The following is a 13,398-nucleotide window of genomic DNA, read 5'->3' on the forward strand; positions in this document are numbered from 1 at the left end:
TCAAATGATCTCTTTTCGCTTTCATCAATTCTTTCTTCTGCTTGATCAAGTCTGCTATTGAAAACCTCTAGTCAGTTTTTCAAGTCAGTAATTGTATTATTCAGTGCCAGAATTCTGTATGCTTTTTTATATTTTTGTCTCTCTTAATACTCATTTTTTTAATGCATTGTTTTCTTGAATTTGTAGAGAATCTTTATGATGGGTATTTTGAATTATTTTTCAGGTAATTAATATTCCTGGTTTTTTAGGATCAGTTCCTGGAGATTTATTTTGTTCTTCTGTTTAGGCTGCAATTCTTTGTTTTTTTGTGTTGTGTCTTTTAACTTTATGTTGAGGTCTGTGTTTTTGAAGAATCAACTACATTTCCCAGTCTTTACAGACTGGCTTTTATACAGGGGAAGACCCTCAGCAATCAGCTAAACTGTAGGTTCTGGGTACCTCTGAGACTTTTTTAGGGAAGATACAGCTTCTCTGGTTTGGGTGGGCAATTTCTCAATTAGAGAGGCTTGCCACTTTCTTGTTCAGGAGTTTGTAATCTTTTGCTCTCTCTGGTGTTTGTCTGAGGCACTGCAGGTTCTCTGGTCTATAGCAGAAGCATCCTTCTCTCTGTCTTCTCATTAGCCATGAAGCATTCAACATATGCCAGCTACCCATCAGCACCCAGAGTCGGGTGAGATACATACCAATCCTTCAGAGTGCCCCCCGAAGAGCTAGAATGCAAGACACACATTCCACTTCTTTCCCTCCCATCTGAGGGAGAAGCCTCAAATGATGTGCCTTTTCCCAGTTACTCAAGCTGTGCCAGCTGCAGCAAGCCACCTCCTGCTCTTCTTTGTTCTCAGTGGCCCCCAGGCATGCAAACTGTGCCACTTCCATCAGTGCTTATAAGTGAGGTGAGCAGAAACCAGTCCCTTGGGCAGTCTCTGAATAGACAGAATGTTGGATACCCATTCCATTCTTCTCTTTCCTCCCTGTGGAAGAAGTTGCTAGCTGGGCTGTTCACTCTCAGTGCTGAGCTGTGCCTGCTTGGGGGTAGGGCTGACATAAGTAAAGTACAATTACTTTTCTTTCTCATTTCAGTGTTTCTGTTCTTGACATTGTTGTTGCCTGGTGCACTGCAACTTCTTAACTGGGAAATTTCATAAAGGTATTTTGATGTGTATGTCAATGTTAAATCAGTGATTTAACAAAGATTGGGATTTTCTGTTATACCATCTTGCTGACATCTAATTATTATTTTATTGGATATTTTTACATTGTGAATGTTACATTGTTGGGTGTCTGGATTTTGTTGTTTTCCTTTAAAAGTATTGATTTTCATATTGGCAGACAGTTAATTTATTGAAAAACCTGCCTGATCTTATAAAGTTTTTTTAAGTTTTTTTTAAAACACTGTTTAGAGTACTTTTTGCTTTAGGGCTAGTTTAGCTCCATTAATAAAACATGACCTGCCATGGCGTGTGTGACTTGGTTGATTGGAGCGTTGTCCCATATGCCAGAAGGTTGCAGGTTCGATTCCTGGTCAGGGCACTTATCTGGGTTGCAGGTGCAGTCCCTGGTTGGGGCACATATGGGAGACATCTCATCAATGTTTCTCTCTTACATCGATGTTTCTCTCTCTCTCTCCCTCTCTCTCCCTCTCTCTCTTTCTGACCCTTCCTCTCTCTAAAATGAATGAAAAGCATACCCTTGAGTAAGGAGGGGGAAAAAATGAACCTCCTACAGAGTTTACTAAATGTCTTAGGTGTTCAATAATTTGTCATAACTTACACATTTCCCACTTGTGAGTTCTAGAAATTATTTGGCCTACAACTCCTTGGTAATTGTTATTTGTGCAATTTTGGATAGTGTAATCCTAAGAATGTACTACTTAATGTTTAACTCAAGGAGACCCCATATAGATTTATGGAACTTTTTCTTTGGTAACTTCCTTTCTCATCCTTTTCCCCACCAATTCCAGTCACCTCAGACTCTCCAAACTTTGATCTGTCTTCTCAACTTAGCACGATACTATATTTTGCTTGGGATCCTGCTCATGATCTGGAAATGTCTCCAAACAAAGCTTCATGGCAGTTGCATGCCTCACTTTTCTCAGAGAGTTCCTATTTATTGTCCAGTATTTGAAGGTGTTTGTTCCAAATATTTGGTTCAGTTTTCTGTATTTTTTCCCTCTGTGGAAATGCAAGCCTAGTGCAGTTACTCCATTGTGGTTAAAATGTTACAGTATTTGTCTTTTTGTGGCTGGCTCATGTCACTTAGCATAGTGTCCTCAAAGTTAATCCATGCTGTAGTATGTGACAGGGTTTCCTTTCCCTTTTTGTATTTTTCAGATTTTCCTTTCAAAAAAATTTTTTATATTAAAAAAGTACATAATTAATACTTACAACTTGATGACTTGGAGATAAGTATACACCTGTGACCCCTCACCACATTCTATGTTATAAAAATCTCCCATGACTTCCAAAAGCTTCCCCTCTCCTACCTCCTGGAAACCACCATTGCCTTCTCTGCCTCTGTGAGTTTGACTGTTTTACATTCATTATATAAGCAGTATAATGTAATATTTGTCTTTCTGTGTCTGGCTTATTTTACTTAGCATAGTGTTCTCTAGGTTCATCAATGTTGTCACAAATGGCAGGATTTCCTTCCTTTTTTTAAAGCAGAATAATATTCCATTGTTTATATATCACATTTTCTTTATCTATTTGTCGATTGATAGACTCGTCTTGGCTACTGGGAATAATGCTGCAGTGATCATGAGAATGTAGATCTCTTTGTGATCCTGATTTCAGTCTATTTGGGTATATGCCTGGAAGTGGGATTGCCGAATCATATGGTAGTTCTGTTGTTAGCTTTGAGGATCTTCCATATTGTTTTCCATAATTTACATTTCCACCTACAGTATACCAAGGATCCCTTTTCTCTACATTTTCACCTACATGTGTTATCTGTGGGGGGTTTTTTATATAAAAGTTATCCTACAAGGTGTGAGGTAATACCTTGTTGCAGTTCTGCTTTGTATTTCCCTGATGATTATTGATGTTGGCCAATTGTGTATCTTCTTTGGAGAAATGTCTATTCATTTCCTTTGCCCATTTTTTAATGGGTTATTTGTTTTTTTGTTATTGTATTATGAAAGTTCCCTATACATTTTTAATATTAACCCTTTATTAAATATATGTTTTGCAAATATTTTCTTCCATCCCGTGTGTTGCCTTTTCATTTTGTTGATTGTTTCCTTTGCTGTGCTGAAGCTTTTTAGTTTCACGTAGTCCTGCTTGTTTATTTTTGCTTTTGTTGCCTGTGCTTTTGGTGTCATATCCTTTACTTTTAAAGCTGAATATTATATGTATATACCACATTTTCTTTGTCCACTCACCTGTCAGTGAACATTTGGGTTGCTTCCACGTTTTAGGTGTTGTGAATCATCCTTCTATTAACATGAGTGTGCAAACTCTCCTTATTACCCTGCTTTCAGCTCTGTTGGATATAGAACCAGAATTGAGATCTCTGGGTCATGTGGTAGTTCTGTTTTTAATTTTTTGAGGAATCTCTTCATGTAGAACTTTCTACAAATTTAATTGCTGTTGCTCCTGCCGTATCTATTAATATGATGGACCTTCATGATTAATATAGCTTTTTTTTTTTAAAAATATCTAGAGCCCTCGCAGAATCTCCACCATCTGTAAACAACCTAAAGAGTGAACTTGGTGATAAAGGAAAGAATAAAGATGAAGGGGAAGTTTGTAATCATGACAAAAAGGCTGAAGATATTTGTCCTGAGCCTCATCCAGAAGAGAAAAAGAAGAAACGTTCTGGATTCAGAGACAGAAAAGTACGGAACACAGTTTTATAAGTTAATCAGAACTATAGTTAATACAAAATTAGAATAATGCAGATGAGCCTCTTTTATGATAATATTTGAGATGGTTCATATTCAGTTTGAAGTTATTCATCTTTCTGCTATTTTTCCTGTTGTTTTTAAATTTATCTTTATTATTGACAGTATTGCAGGTGTCCTCCTTTTTCCCCCACTGCCCCCCTCCGACCTGCACCTGCCCGCACCCCAGGCCTTTACCACATTATTGTCTGTGTCCACAGTAATGTTTTTATTGATTTTAGAGACAGAGGAAGGGAGAGGGGGAGAGAGAGAGAAACATTGATTGGCTGCCTCCTGCACGCCCCCTGCTGGGGATCAAGACTGCAACCTGGGCATGTGCCCCAGCCAAGAATGGACCCGGTGACCTCTTGGAGCATGGGTCAGGGCTCCACCACTGAGTCACACAGGTTGGGCTCCTCCTCCATGTATCCATCCTGTTCTAAGGCAGACATACTCTTGGAATGTGAAGTTAATGGGATTAGGAAAAGGACCCAAGATTGGTAATCAGGATTAGCATATATTTTTTTCATTCTTTCAATTCAGCTACCTAACATTGATTCTTGCTTTCTGGATCTTTCTGATGTTGAACAGTAATTGAGTCTATGTGGTAATCAGGTTTATGATGCCAGGTTGTAAAGGCAGAATAAAATCTCGGGAAATATACAAATATATTTCCAGAAAATCAATTAATTTTGAGTACAGCATAAACTTCAAGTGACTTCAGCATTCTGTATCTTTAACACGACCTGCTGTTGTATGGCTTTACCTCAGAAAAGCTTCAGTTTCAGTATAACAGTGTCTGTGTTGTTGGGCATTTGAATTCATCAGACACAAGGAATGAAAAGTCAAAAGGGTAAATTGATTAGATATTTTGCATGTTAACATTAAAATTCAGGGAGTTGCCTTCACTTGCTAAAATATAGCTAATCCATGCAAGAGGATAACTAGAGTTATTTTTGCTTTGTGTGTGTTTGTGGTACATACTTACAAGAAGAATTTCTTTGAGAAATTTGGATTTTGTTTGTCTGTTTGGATGAAGTTATTAAATTAGTCATCTCATTTCCTAAATTCATTTCCTACTGAGGTGAATTTGAATGAAAGTTATGTATCACAGGTTAATTGTCAACTATCCCAGTGTTTCCATGATACATTTATTTAAATCTTTTGCCCTAAGTGAATTCAAGGAAAGTTCAAATTTATCTTGCTCCAGCAGTTTCATTTAGAGTTAAAGTTTTACGAAGTTAAACTATTACAAATGACCCAAATAAACATTATTTTTGAACCTTCCATTTTCTAACCCTGCTGTGCTCAGCAGATGACCATATCTCACCCATCAGAAAAAATGAAAGCTGTCAGTGCAATTAATTTGTAACTCCCATAGCTATAAAACCTTTCTGGTCTATGTTTGAAATAATTCTCATTTCTTGCAAACTGATTATTTTTTGTTGTTATTCAGAAGTACAAGCATATAGAGGGCCTAAAGAAAGTTGTTTATTTTGTAACCAGTTTTATGCAGCAGATAGTTGTAGTATAATATAAAATGCCTTTGATTTAAGACTTTTGGCTAAGTCTCAAGGCCACTAAAGGATTGAAAAGCTCCTTAGTATGTTGGCTACATGCCAAATCTTTTGATAAAATCTCTGAAATCAGTATTCAGATTTTAATGAAAATTAGCATTAGAAAAATTGTCATGTATACTTGCAAATTAGCAGACCTTTCTTAATTGCTGAAAGCATATCTGGCAGTGGAAGTAAGACCATTGTTAAACAGCTGCTGCCAGTGACCTCAAAGTGACCACCTAGCCAAGACTGACAGTTACAGTAATAGCTATGTAAGTGTGGCAAATTAAAAACATTAGGTGTTTTTCTTTTTTTTTTTTTTTAATATGTTTTTATTGATTTCAGAGAAAGGAAGTGGGGGGGGAGAGAGAGAGAGAAACTCCAATAATGAGAGAGAGTCACCAATCTGCCTCCTGCATGCCCCCCACTGGGGATCAAGCCCTCAACCTGAGCATGTGCCCTGACAAGGGATCGAACCGTGACCTGGTTCATAAGTTGACGCTCAACCACTAAGCCACGCCAGCCAGGCAAATGTTTTTCTTAATATTGTATTGCTTTATAGACATTGTACTGATGGGATTTTTAAATCATTTTGCCTTGACACATTTTCTAACTGGTTATTTATAAGATACTATTTATTGTTGACCGTCTCAACATATAAAATTCAGCTATGAGAAAAATCTCTTCACCAGAGTACTATGTATTTGGTATTTTGATGAAAAAAGATTTCTCTCATACCTGTCTTTGTAAAAGAATGCTATGCAGAAGATACGGTATTTTGTGTGTTCCGTGCACAGAAGGGGGGCAGGGACCCCAGATAAGGAAACGGGCTTTCCTGTGACAGTCCACTCTCTCAGCTAGATGTGCACCATGTTTAGTTTTCCTCCTATTAACATATTCTCTTGTGCTCTTCCCAACTCGGTGCTTTTCTAACTATGCTGTAAATACAGGATCTCTGGCAGTTCGCTTAATTTTATAGAAAAAGTGGAAGTCTTATTGTTTGAGACCTGTTAATAATTGAGTTTCCATGGTATGTAATTATATTTTTTAATGCTATCATTTTTGTGCTTTGTATTTGAAGACTATTAGCTATTCAAACCCATGAAGTCCCAAGTCTGTTTTGCTTTAGGATTCAGGAAATTTCATAAAAGTAAAAACTGTAAAGTCAATTCCTTTTTAAAGACTTGGTATTTAAGAACCTGTAGGCTACCATATATATTGCATTATACCCTGTTACTGAGATGTTTTGAATTCTTGTATGACATTTTTCAATTTTGCTAGCTTTCAATGATTTAAAAAATAAGATTCTTCAAAAGAAATTCTAAAACAAAAGTTACACAAGTATTGCCTCAAATGGAGCATGAAAGACATTGGAAAGAAAAGGTTCAAGAGTTCTTGCAATTCAAGTTTAATTTTTTCTAATATAAAAAATATCTAGGGAGAGAAACAAGATGGCAGCTCAGGTAACAGCTATACCGCTGCCTCCCGCAACCACATCAGAATTACAGCTAAAATACAGAACCACCATCACTCAGAACCTCCTGAGATATGGCCAAACAGAAGCCCTACAACCAGGGAACTGAAGAAGCACCGAGACTGGTAGGACGGGCGGACAGGGGGCCGGATCGGGGCTGAATCACGGAGACACTGCCACAGGCCCACACCTGGTGCTGCGGGTTAAACCCGGGAGGGCATCTTGGGGCGGAGGTTTCCCAGGAGTGAGGGGTCCCAGCCCCACATCAGGCCCCCAGCCCAGGGCTCCAGGGCCAGGAAGAAAAGTCCCCCAGCTTTGGGCTGTGAAACCAGCAGGGACTGTTACTGAGGGTTGTGGAGGCTGCGGGAGCCCCAGTAGCTCCTCTTAAAGGCCTGCGCACGGACTCACTCAGACGCGTTCCCCCTGAGCCCCAGAACCAGGCAGCAGTTTGAAAGGAACCTGGGACACTTGGGGAGGAACTAACCTGCCTGAAATCTGGGTGAGAGGTGGAGGGGCAGCTTCCTCCAAGGCAGAAGAGCTGGCAGAGGCCATTGCTCCTTTGTAGAGCCCTCGCCCCACAGCAGTGTGCCCCATATGTCTTGATAAGTGGCCCCAGGCCTGGCACTAGCGGCAGCCTGCATTGGTCCATAGCTTGGCCTCTCCTGGACACACCAAGCCCAGCAGAAGTAGCAGCCAACTACGGTTTGCTGTGTAGCTCATGCTGGGTCGCCCTGGGCAAGGCACTGGCACAGGCTGACTTTGCACCTCCCAGGAGGGCCCAGAGACAGTGCACCTGATGGTCAGGCTCGACCACGCTGGATTACAACCCTACCACAGCCACAGTGACACACTCAAGGGGCACACTTGTTGAACACCAAAGCTCCACTGAAATAAATTCTGCTCCATAGGGGTGTCTCCAGCACAGAAGCTCTTTGGCTATAGTTGCAGCTGGTCCTTACAGCCAACTGGCCTGGGGGACAGTTCCTCCCAATGACGCCAACAGCAAGCAAGGCTCAACTACAACAGGACAGTGCACACAGCCCACACAGGGAAGCACCTAGAAGGCCCAGCTCAGGTGACTGGGGAGGCTGAGCCACTGGACCCTACAGGACACCTACTACACAAAGCCACTCTACAAATTCCAAGAGACATAGCAGCTCTACCTAATACATAGAAACAAATACCTGGAAGCAGCCAAAATGTAGAGGCAAAGAAACATGTCACAAAGGAAAGAACAGAAGAAATCTCTAGAAGAGGAACTAAATGAAATAGATCCAAGCAAGCTAACAGATACAGAGTTCAGAATTTTGTTTATAAGGATGTTTAAGCATACTATTAGGGAAATAACTGAGAAAATCGAAAACATAATAAAGTACCAATTTGAAATGAAGGCTACACGAACTGAAATGAAGAATAATTTACAGGGAGTCAATAGTAGAGCAGAGGACGCTGAGAATCAAATCAGCAATTTGGAACATGAGGAAAGAAAAAACACCCAACCAGAAGAGCAAAAAGGAAAAAAGAATCCAGAAATATGAAAATAGTATAAGGAGCCTCTGGGAGAACTTCAAGAGGCCCAACATTCGTATTACTGGAGTACCAGAAGGAGAAGAAAGAGAGCAAGAAATAGAAAACCTATTTGAAAAAATAATGACAGAAAACTTCCCCTACCTGGGGAAAGAATTAGACTTACAAGTTCAGGAAGCACAGAGGGTCTCAAACAAGAGGAACCCAAAGAGACCCACAGCAAGACACATCATAATTAAAATGCCAAAGGTTAAAGACAAAGAGAGAATCTTAAAAGCAGCAAGAGAAAAGCAGTTAGTTACCTACAAGGGAGCACCCACCCATATGACTGTCAGGCCAGAAGGGAGTGGCAAGAAATATTCAAAGTGATGAAAAACATGGAACTACAACCAAGATTGCTCTACCCAGCAAAGCTGTCATTTAGAATTGAAGGTCAGATAAAGAGCTTCACAGATAAGGACAAGCTAAAGGAGTTCATCACCACCAAACCAGCACTACAGGAAATGTTGAAAGGTCTTCTTTAAGAAGAAGCTAATGAACAGAAGAATCTGAGGAACTAAATAGATCCAGAGACATTGATGCATGCAACAGACAATCATATTTCAGAGGAAAGAGGGAAAGGGGGTGGAGGGTGAGAAGAGATTAACCAAAGAAGTCATATGCATATATGCATAACCCATGGACACAGTCGATAACGGGGTGAAGGCCTGGGGAGGGGGTGGGAGCAAAGTGGGGGGGGAAATGGAACACCTGTAATACTCTGAACAATTAAGATAAATTTAAAATAAATTATAATGACAACAATATAAAAAAAATCTAGTAATAGGAAAAAAAGCGACATAATCAAATTTCCCCAAAAAATAAGATATAAAATGTATGAAAATGAGAATTGCTTAATAGTAACACTCTGGGTTTCCAATTTTAGGTAATGGAATATGAGAATAGGATTAGAGCATATTCCACACCAGACAAAATCTTCCGATATTTTGCTACCTTGAAAGTAATCAGTGAGCATGGTGAATCTGAAGTGTTTATGACTCCACAAGATTTTGTGCGATCCATAACACCCAATGAGAAACAACCAGAACGTAAGTTGCTAATGTGAAAAATAAGATTGTGATATTTCTTTTGTTATATGCTACTTTGTTTCTTTCTATGTATTGCCTAAGTTTTATCGATCCATGCAATAATTATATTCACTGTATAGCTACTATATGTCAGGCATTATGCTAGGCTTTAGGAGTACAAAAGAGGAGCCCACAGTCTAATGTGGCAGTCCTCGGCCAGGTTAGAGGATTGAGGACAGTGGACTCCTCCGGCTGAGGTTCATTGCCTGTGATGAGAACGTTCCTGAAGGCAGCGCATTACGTATGTGACTGCCACCAAGTTGCTCTTTAGTGAGGAGGACAGACAGTAGTGGGTAATTTCAGGAAGGTAGTGACTTGTTAAAGAAAGGTGGTGCTGTCGCAGTATAAAGAAGGGCACTTAGCTAAATCTGAAAGTTGGGAGAATGGTTTCTGGAGAATGCATCCAAGTTTGGATGAAAGCCTATCTAGGCATTGTACTTACTTCACAAAGACATTAAATCGACTATCTTAAATATGCTTCAAGAATAGTGGAAAGGATGTCTCATATAGAGGAAACAACCTGAACAAACACGGCTTGACGAAAGACAATAAATAGCTTAACATTTTAAGTTAAATGTAACAATTTACAAATGTCTATGGGAGGCACGATGGGGAAAATGACGGAGTAGAGAGCTCTAAGAATTAATCCTTCCGCTGAAGCAACCATTAAGCTGCCAAAAATGGGCAGAAACAACTTTATTGGACCTCTGGAATCTAATAAAAAAACCTTACAGCACCAGGGAGTACTTAATAAAGAAAGAGGCTGCTAAATTTTAGTAAGAAAGTTTTCTGGCCTTTTGCTGACCTGCCAACGATGCCCTGTTTCCCAGCTCAGCAGCCACATTCCTATTGTGGCTTACAGGTAATGGGGAGTTCATTGGGGTAACACAGACTTTATTCTCAAAAAAAAATTGTGGTTGTGCATTTTTACTTGTTTGGCAGCTCCCTGAGGAACCAGCCCAAAGGCTTTTCCTTTTCTTTCACCCACCCAAGCTGGAGTAGTTTCCCAGATGTCACCTACTGAAAAAATGTAAGGCATATACTACCTGTAGCTCCCAGGCTAAGAGAGGGCAGATGGGACAAGCAGCAGACAGACTGAAGAGCCTAGAAAGGAGGACACTGAGGAGAAAGACATTTCCCAGGGGATAAGAGCTTTGAAGGGCTACTGCATATCCAGGGGAATCCAGAGTGCAATGTGTGTTCTCAGGGCTTGGAAAGAAGGTGAAAGTTAAGGCAGAGTTGTAGAAAGTCTAACTTGGGTGGGGAACCATTTTTCTGCCAAGGGCCATTTGGATATTTACAATATCATTCGCAGGCCGTACAAAATTATCAACTTAAAATTAGCCTGCTATATTTGGTCAAACATTTAATTAACTCACCCCTAATGTGATATCTGGAACTGCTTCTCTTTGGTGAGGCCTTGGCAGGGCTGGACCAAATGATTTTGCAGGCTTTATATGGCCCGCAGGCCAGACATTCACCCCTGGTCTAGCTAAACACCAAAGAAGAACCCCAGCTCAGAGCCAGTCTGCATATAGTAGGAGAGTTAGGGGTGCTTTTGTTTTGTTTTTTAATTCTTTTTGCCTCTAACATTTAAGGAAACCTCTATTGTGTCACTTACTGTTTAGATAATAGAAAAGAAACTTAAATGATGGCATATGACAAGGAATACAATCTTTGCAAAGATAATTTGGAAAAAAAATCACTAAACAAATATGTCTTTCTAACTAAATTGTGATTCTTCAAGGCAGGGATTGTATCTAATTCATTTTTTAATAGACATTTATTACGCACTATTCCTGGGATAAAGCAGTAGGCAAACACAAAGAAAAAAATCCCTGCCCTCAAGTGCTCTTGATATATTTACTTGTATCTTTCACAGTGCTTAGAATTCAATGCTAAGTATTCCCAAGGTAAATATTTATTATTTAACCCAATTATTAAAGGCAATAGTAAGATGGTCTATTTGTATCAGTTTAAATGTGTTACAAAAAATTCTTCTGTTATCAAACTCATCTTTCTTTAACTTCAACAAAAAATTATTACGTATTCAGATTAAACAAATGTCCCTCAGTTTATTTAGAGGTAATTAGCACCTTGATGTAATGAAAAGAGCACCACCCAGGAAGCGTCCAGGACTCTAATTTAGCTCTGCTGTGGAGTAGGTTTGCACATGAGCTTTCATCCCCTTTCATCCCCTTTGTCTTCTTAGAGCCTCACTTCTCATATGTAAAGTAAAACATTGGTATCTTTTAGCACTTGCACTTGACTCTGAAAGTGGGACAAAAGTTTTATTCTTGTGACCTTGGAATAACGTTGTGGCTAAACCATCTAGTACATTTAATTGAATGATTGAAAACAAAACTGAGAGCTGTCATTTCATGTTTCATTTGAGTTATAATCAGTGACTAAATTTTTTTGCTCTTTTACAGACTTGGGCCTGGATCAATATATAATAAAACGCTTTGATGGAAAGGTGAGCAACTATGACACATTTATATCCTGTTTGCTAAGAAGATTTTAAAGTTCCTCTAAAATTATTTGTCAGAGATTTCTGAATTTATCCTATCAAAAAAGCATGTTGCTTAGGTTGGGAGGCCTGTAAGTGCCTTCAGATGCTTCTACAGAAACAGTCAAGCAAAAGTTTCTTCTATATTTATCCATACAAGGTAACATTCATGGATTGCCTGCTGTTTATTTAATATATAGGGCTAATTCAGTGTATGTTGACATTTGAGTTTTAATTCAAAAACCACAGAAGCTTGGCCAGGCGTGGCTCAGCGGCTGAGCGTCGACCTAGGATCCAGGCGATCGGGGTTCGACTCCCAGTCAGGGCACATGCCCAGGTTGCGGGCTCGATCAATGACTGTCTCATCATTGATGTTTCTATCTCTCTCTCTCCCTCTCCTTCCCTCTCTCTGAAATCAATAAAGATATATTTAAAAACAAAAAACAAAAAAAACCACAGAAGTTAACAAGCCCCCCAATATTGCATTTGTTTTAAAAACACTCATCTGATTTGACCTTTCTCCACCTGTGATAGTATCTAGCAGTTACCTTAACTAGAAAATTAGGGAAGTCCTACTGGAGCTTTTATAATAATTATGAAGACCACCCCAGATTTACATATGTTTGCATTATATTTACTTTCAGTTCTTTATTTTATGCCTGAATAAATCATATAATAAATCATTCTTAAGTACAGAAAATGAAACTTTCAATTTTATTATCTCAAAGCAGTTAGTTAAACATGTTTTTCCCTTTCAGGCTGAATTCACCAAAAAGAGAAAGAACGTATTGCACAGGGTCAGAAAGAAAAGTAAAATGTTAATTTTAAAGAGGAGGAAGAAAGAAGAGCGAGCCAGGAATGGTTCTACAAATCCTAAAGTGAAAGAAGTCAGAAGGAAAATCATGCAGTGGCTGAAAAAGGCAGGATCACAGACAGGGCCTAGATGGGTAGATGTCAGGGTTAGAAACTGATCTTACAGGAATGTGTCCATCCAGCATTGTTTTGTAAACTCCATTTACTGGTAAGGTGAAGATTTAAGTGCTGAGGTCTTTTGTGCAAGTGGAAAGAATGAGTGGCTGTCCTAGGAGCTGAAAGGTCTCAGCCAAAGCTTCCAGCCTAAAAATTACCTTTCCCATTCAGGTGGCATAAGTGCCTCCATCTGTGAGTATCCTCTTTTTAAAGTCACAAAATCTAAAAGAAACAATGATAAAAAAGAAAAGATGTTGAACTTGATGTTAGGAGACCGAGGTTCAGGGTCCTGGCTCTGCTTTGGGGCAGCCACATCTTCCCTCTGATCCTGGGTGTCTCTGCTTTATGTATGA

The 13,398-nt window shown here is 39.4% G+C and overlaps 1 protein-coding gene across 3 annotated transcripts in view; it reads left to right on the plus strand.

Moving 5' to 3' along the window:
- The window catches only part of MICU1 (mitochondrial calcium uptake 1), a 142,930-nt gene that overhangs the window by 35,923 nt on the left and 93,609 nt on the right, over positions 1-13,398 (plus strand). The window contains exons 3-6 of one of the 3 annotated variants that reach the window (XM_087824350.1): positions 3,661-3,835; positions 9,366-9,528; positions 12,000-12,043; positions 12,835-12,996. In XM_087824350.1, coding sequence (XP_087680476.1) covers positions 3,661-3,835; positions 9,366-9,528; positions 12,000-12,043; positions 12,835-12,996 — 544 coding nt within the window. Of the gene's footprint in view, positions 1-2,348; positions 2,516-3,660; positions 3,836-9,365; positions 9,529-11,999; positions 12,044-12,834; positions 12,997-13,398 lie in introns of those variants that run through there. The other 2 variants (XM_016224053.2, XM_016224047.2) reach the window with 2 other exon arrangements.

This window comes from Miniopterus natalensis, chromosome 14, assembly GCF_054644295.1.
Source record: "Miniopterus natalensis isolate mMinNat1 chromosome 14, mMinNat1.hap1, whole genome shotgun sequence".
Taxonomy (NCBI): domain Eukaryota; kingdom Metazoa; phylum Chordata; class Mammalia; order Chiroptera; family Miniopteridae; genus Miniopterus; species Miniopterus natalensis.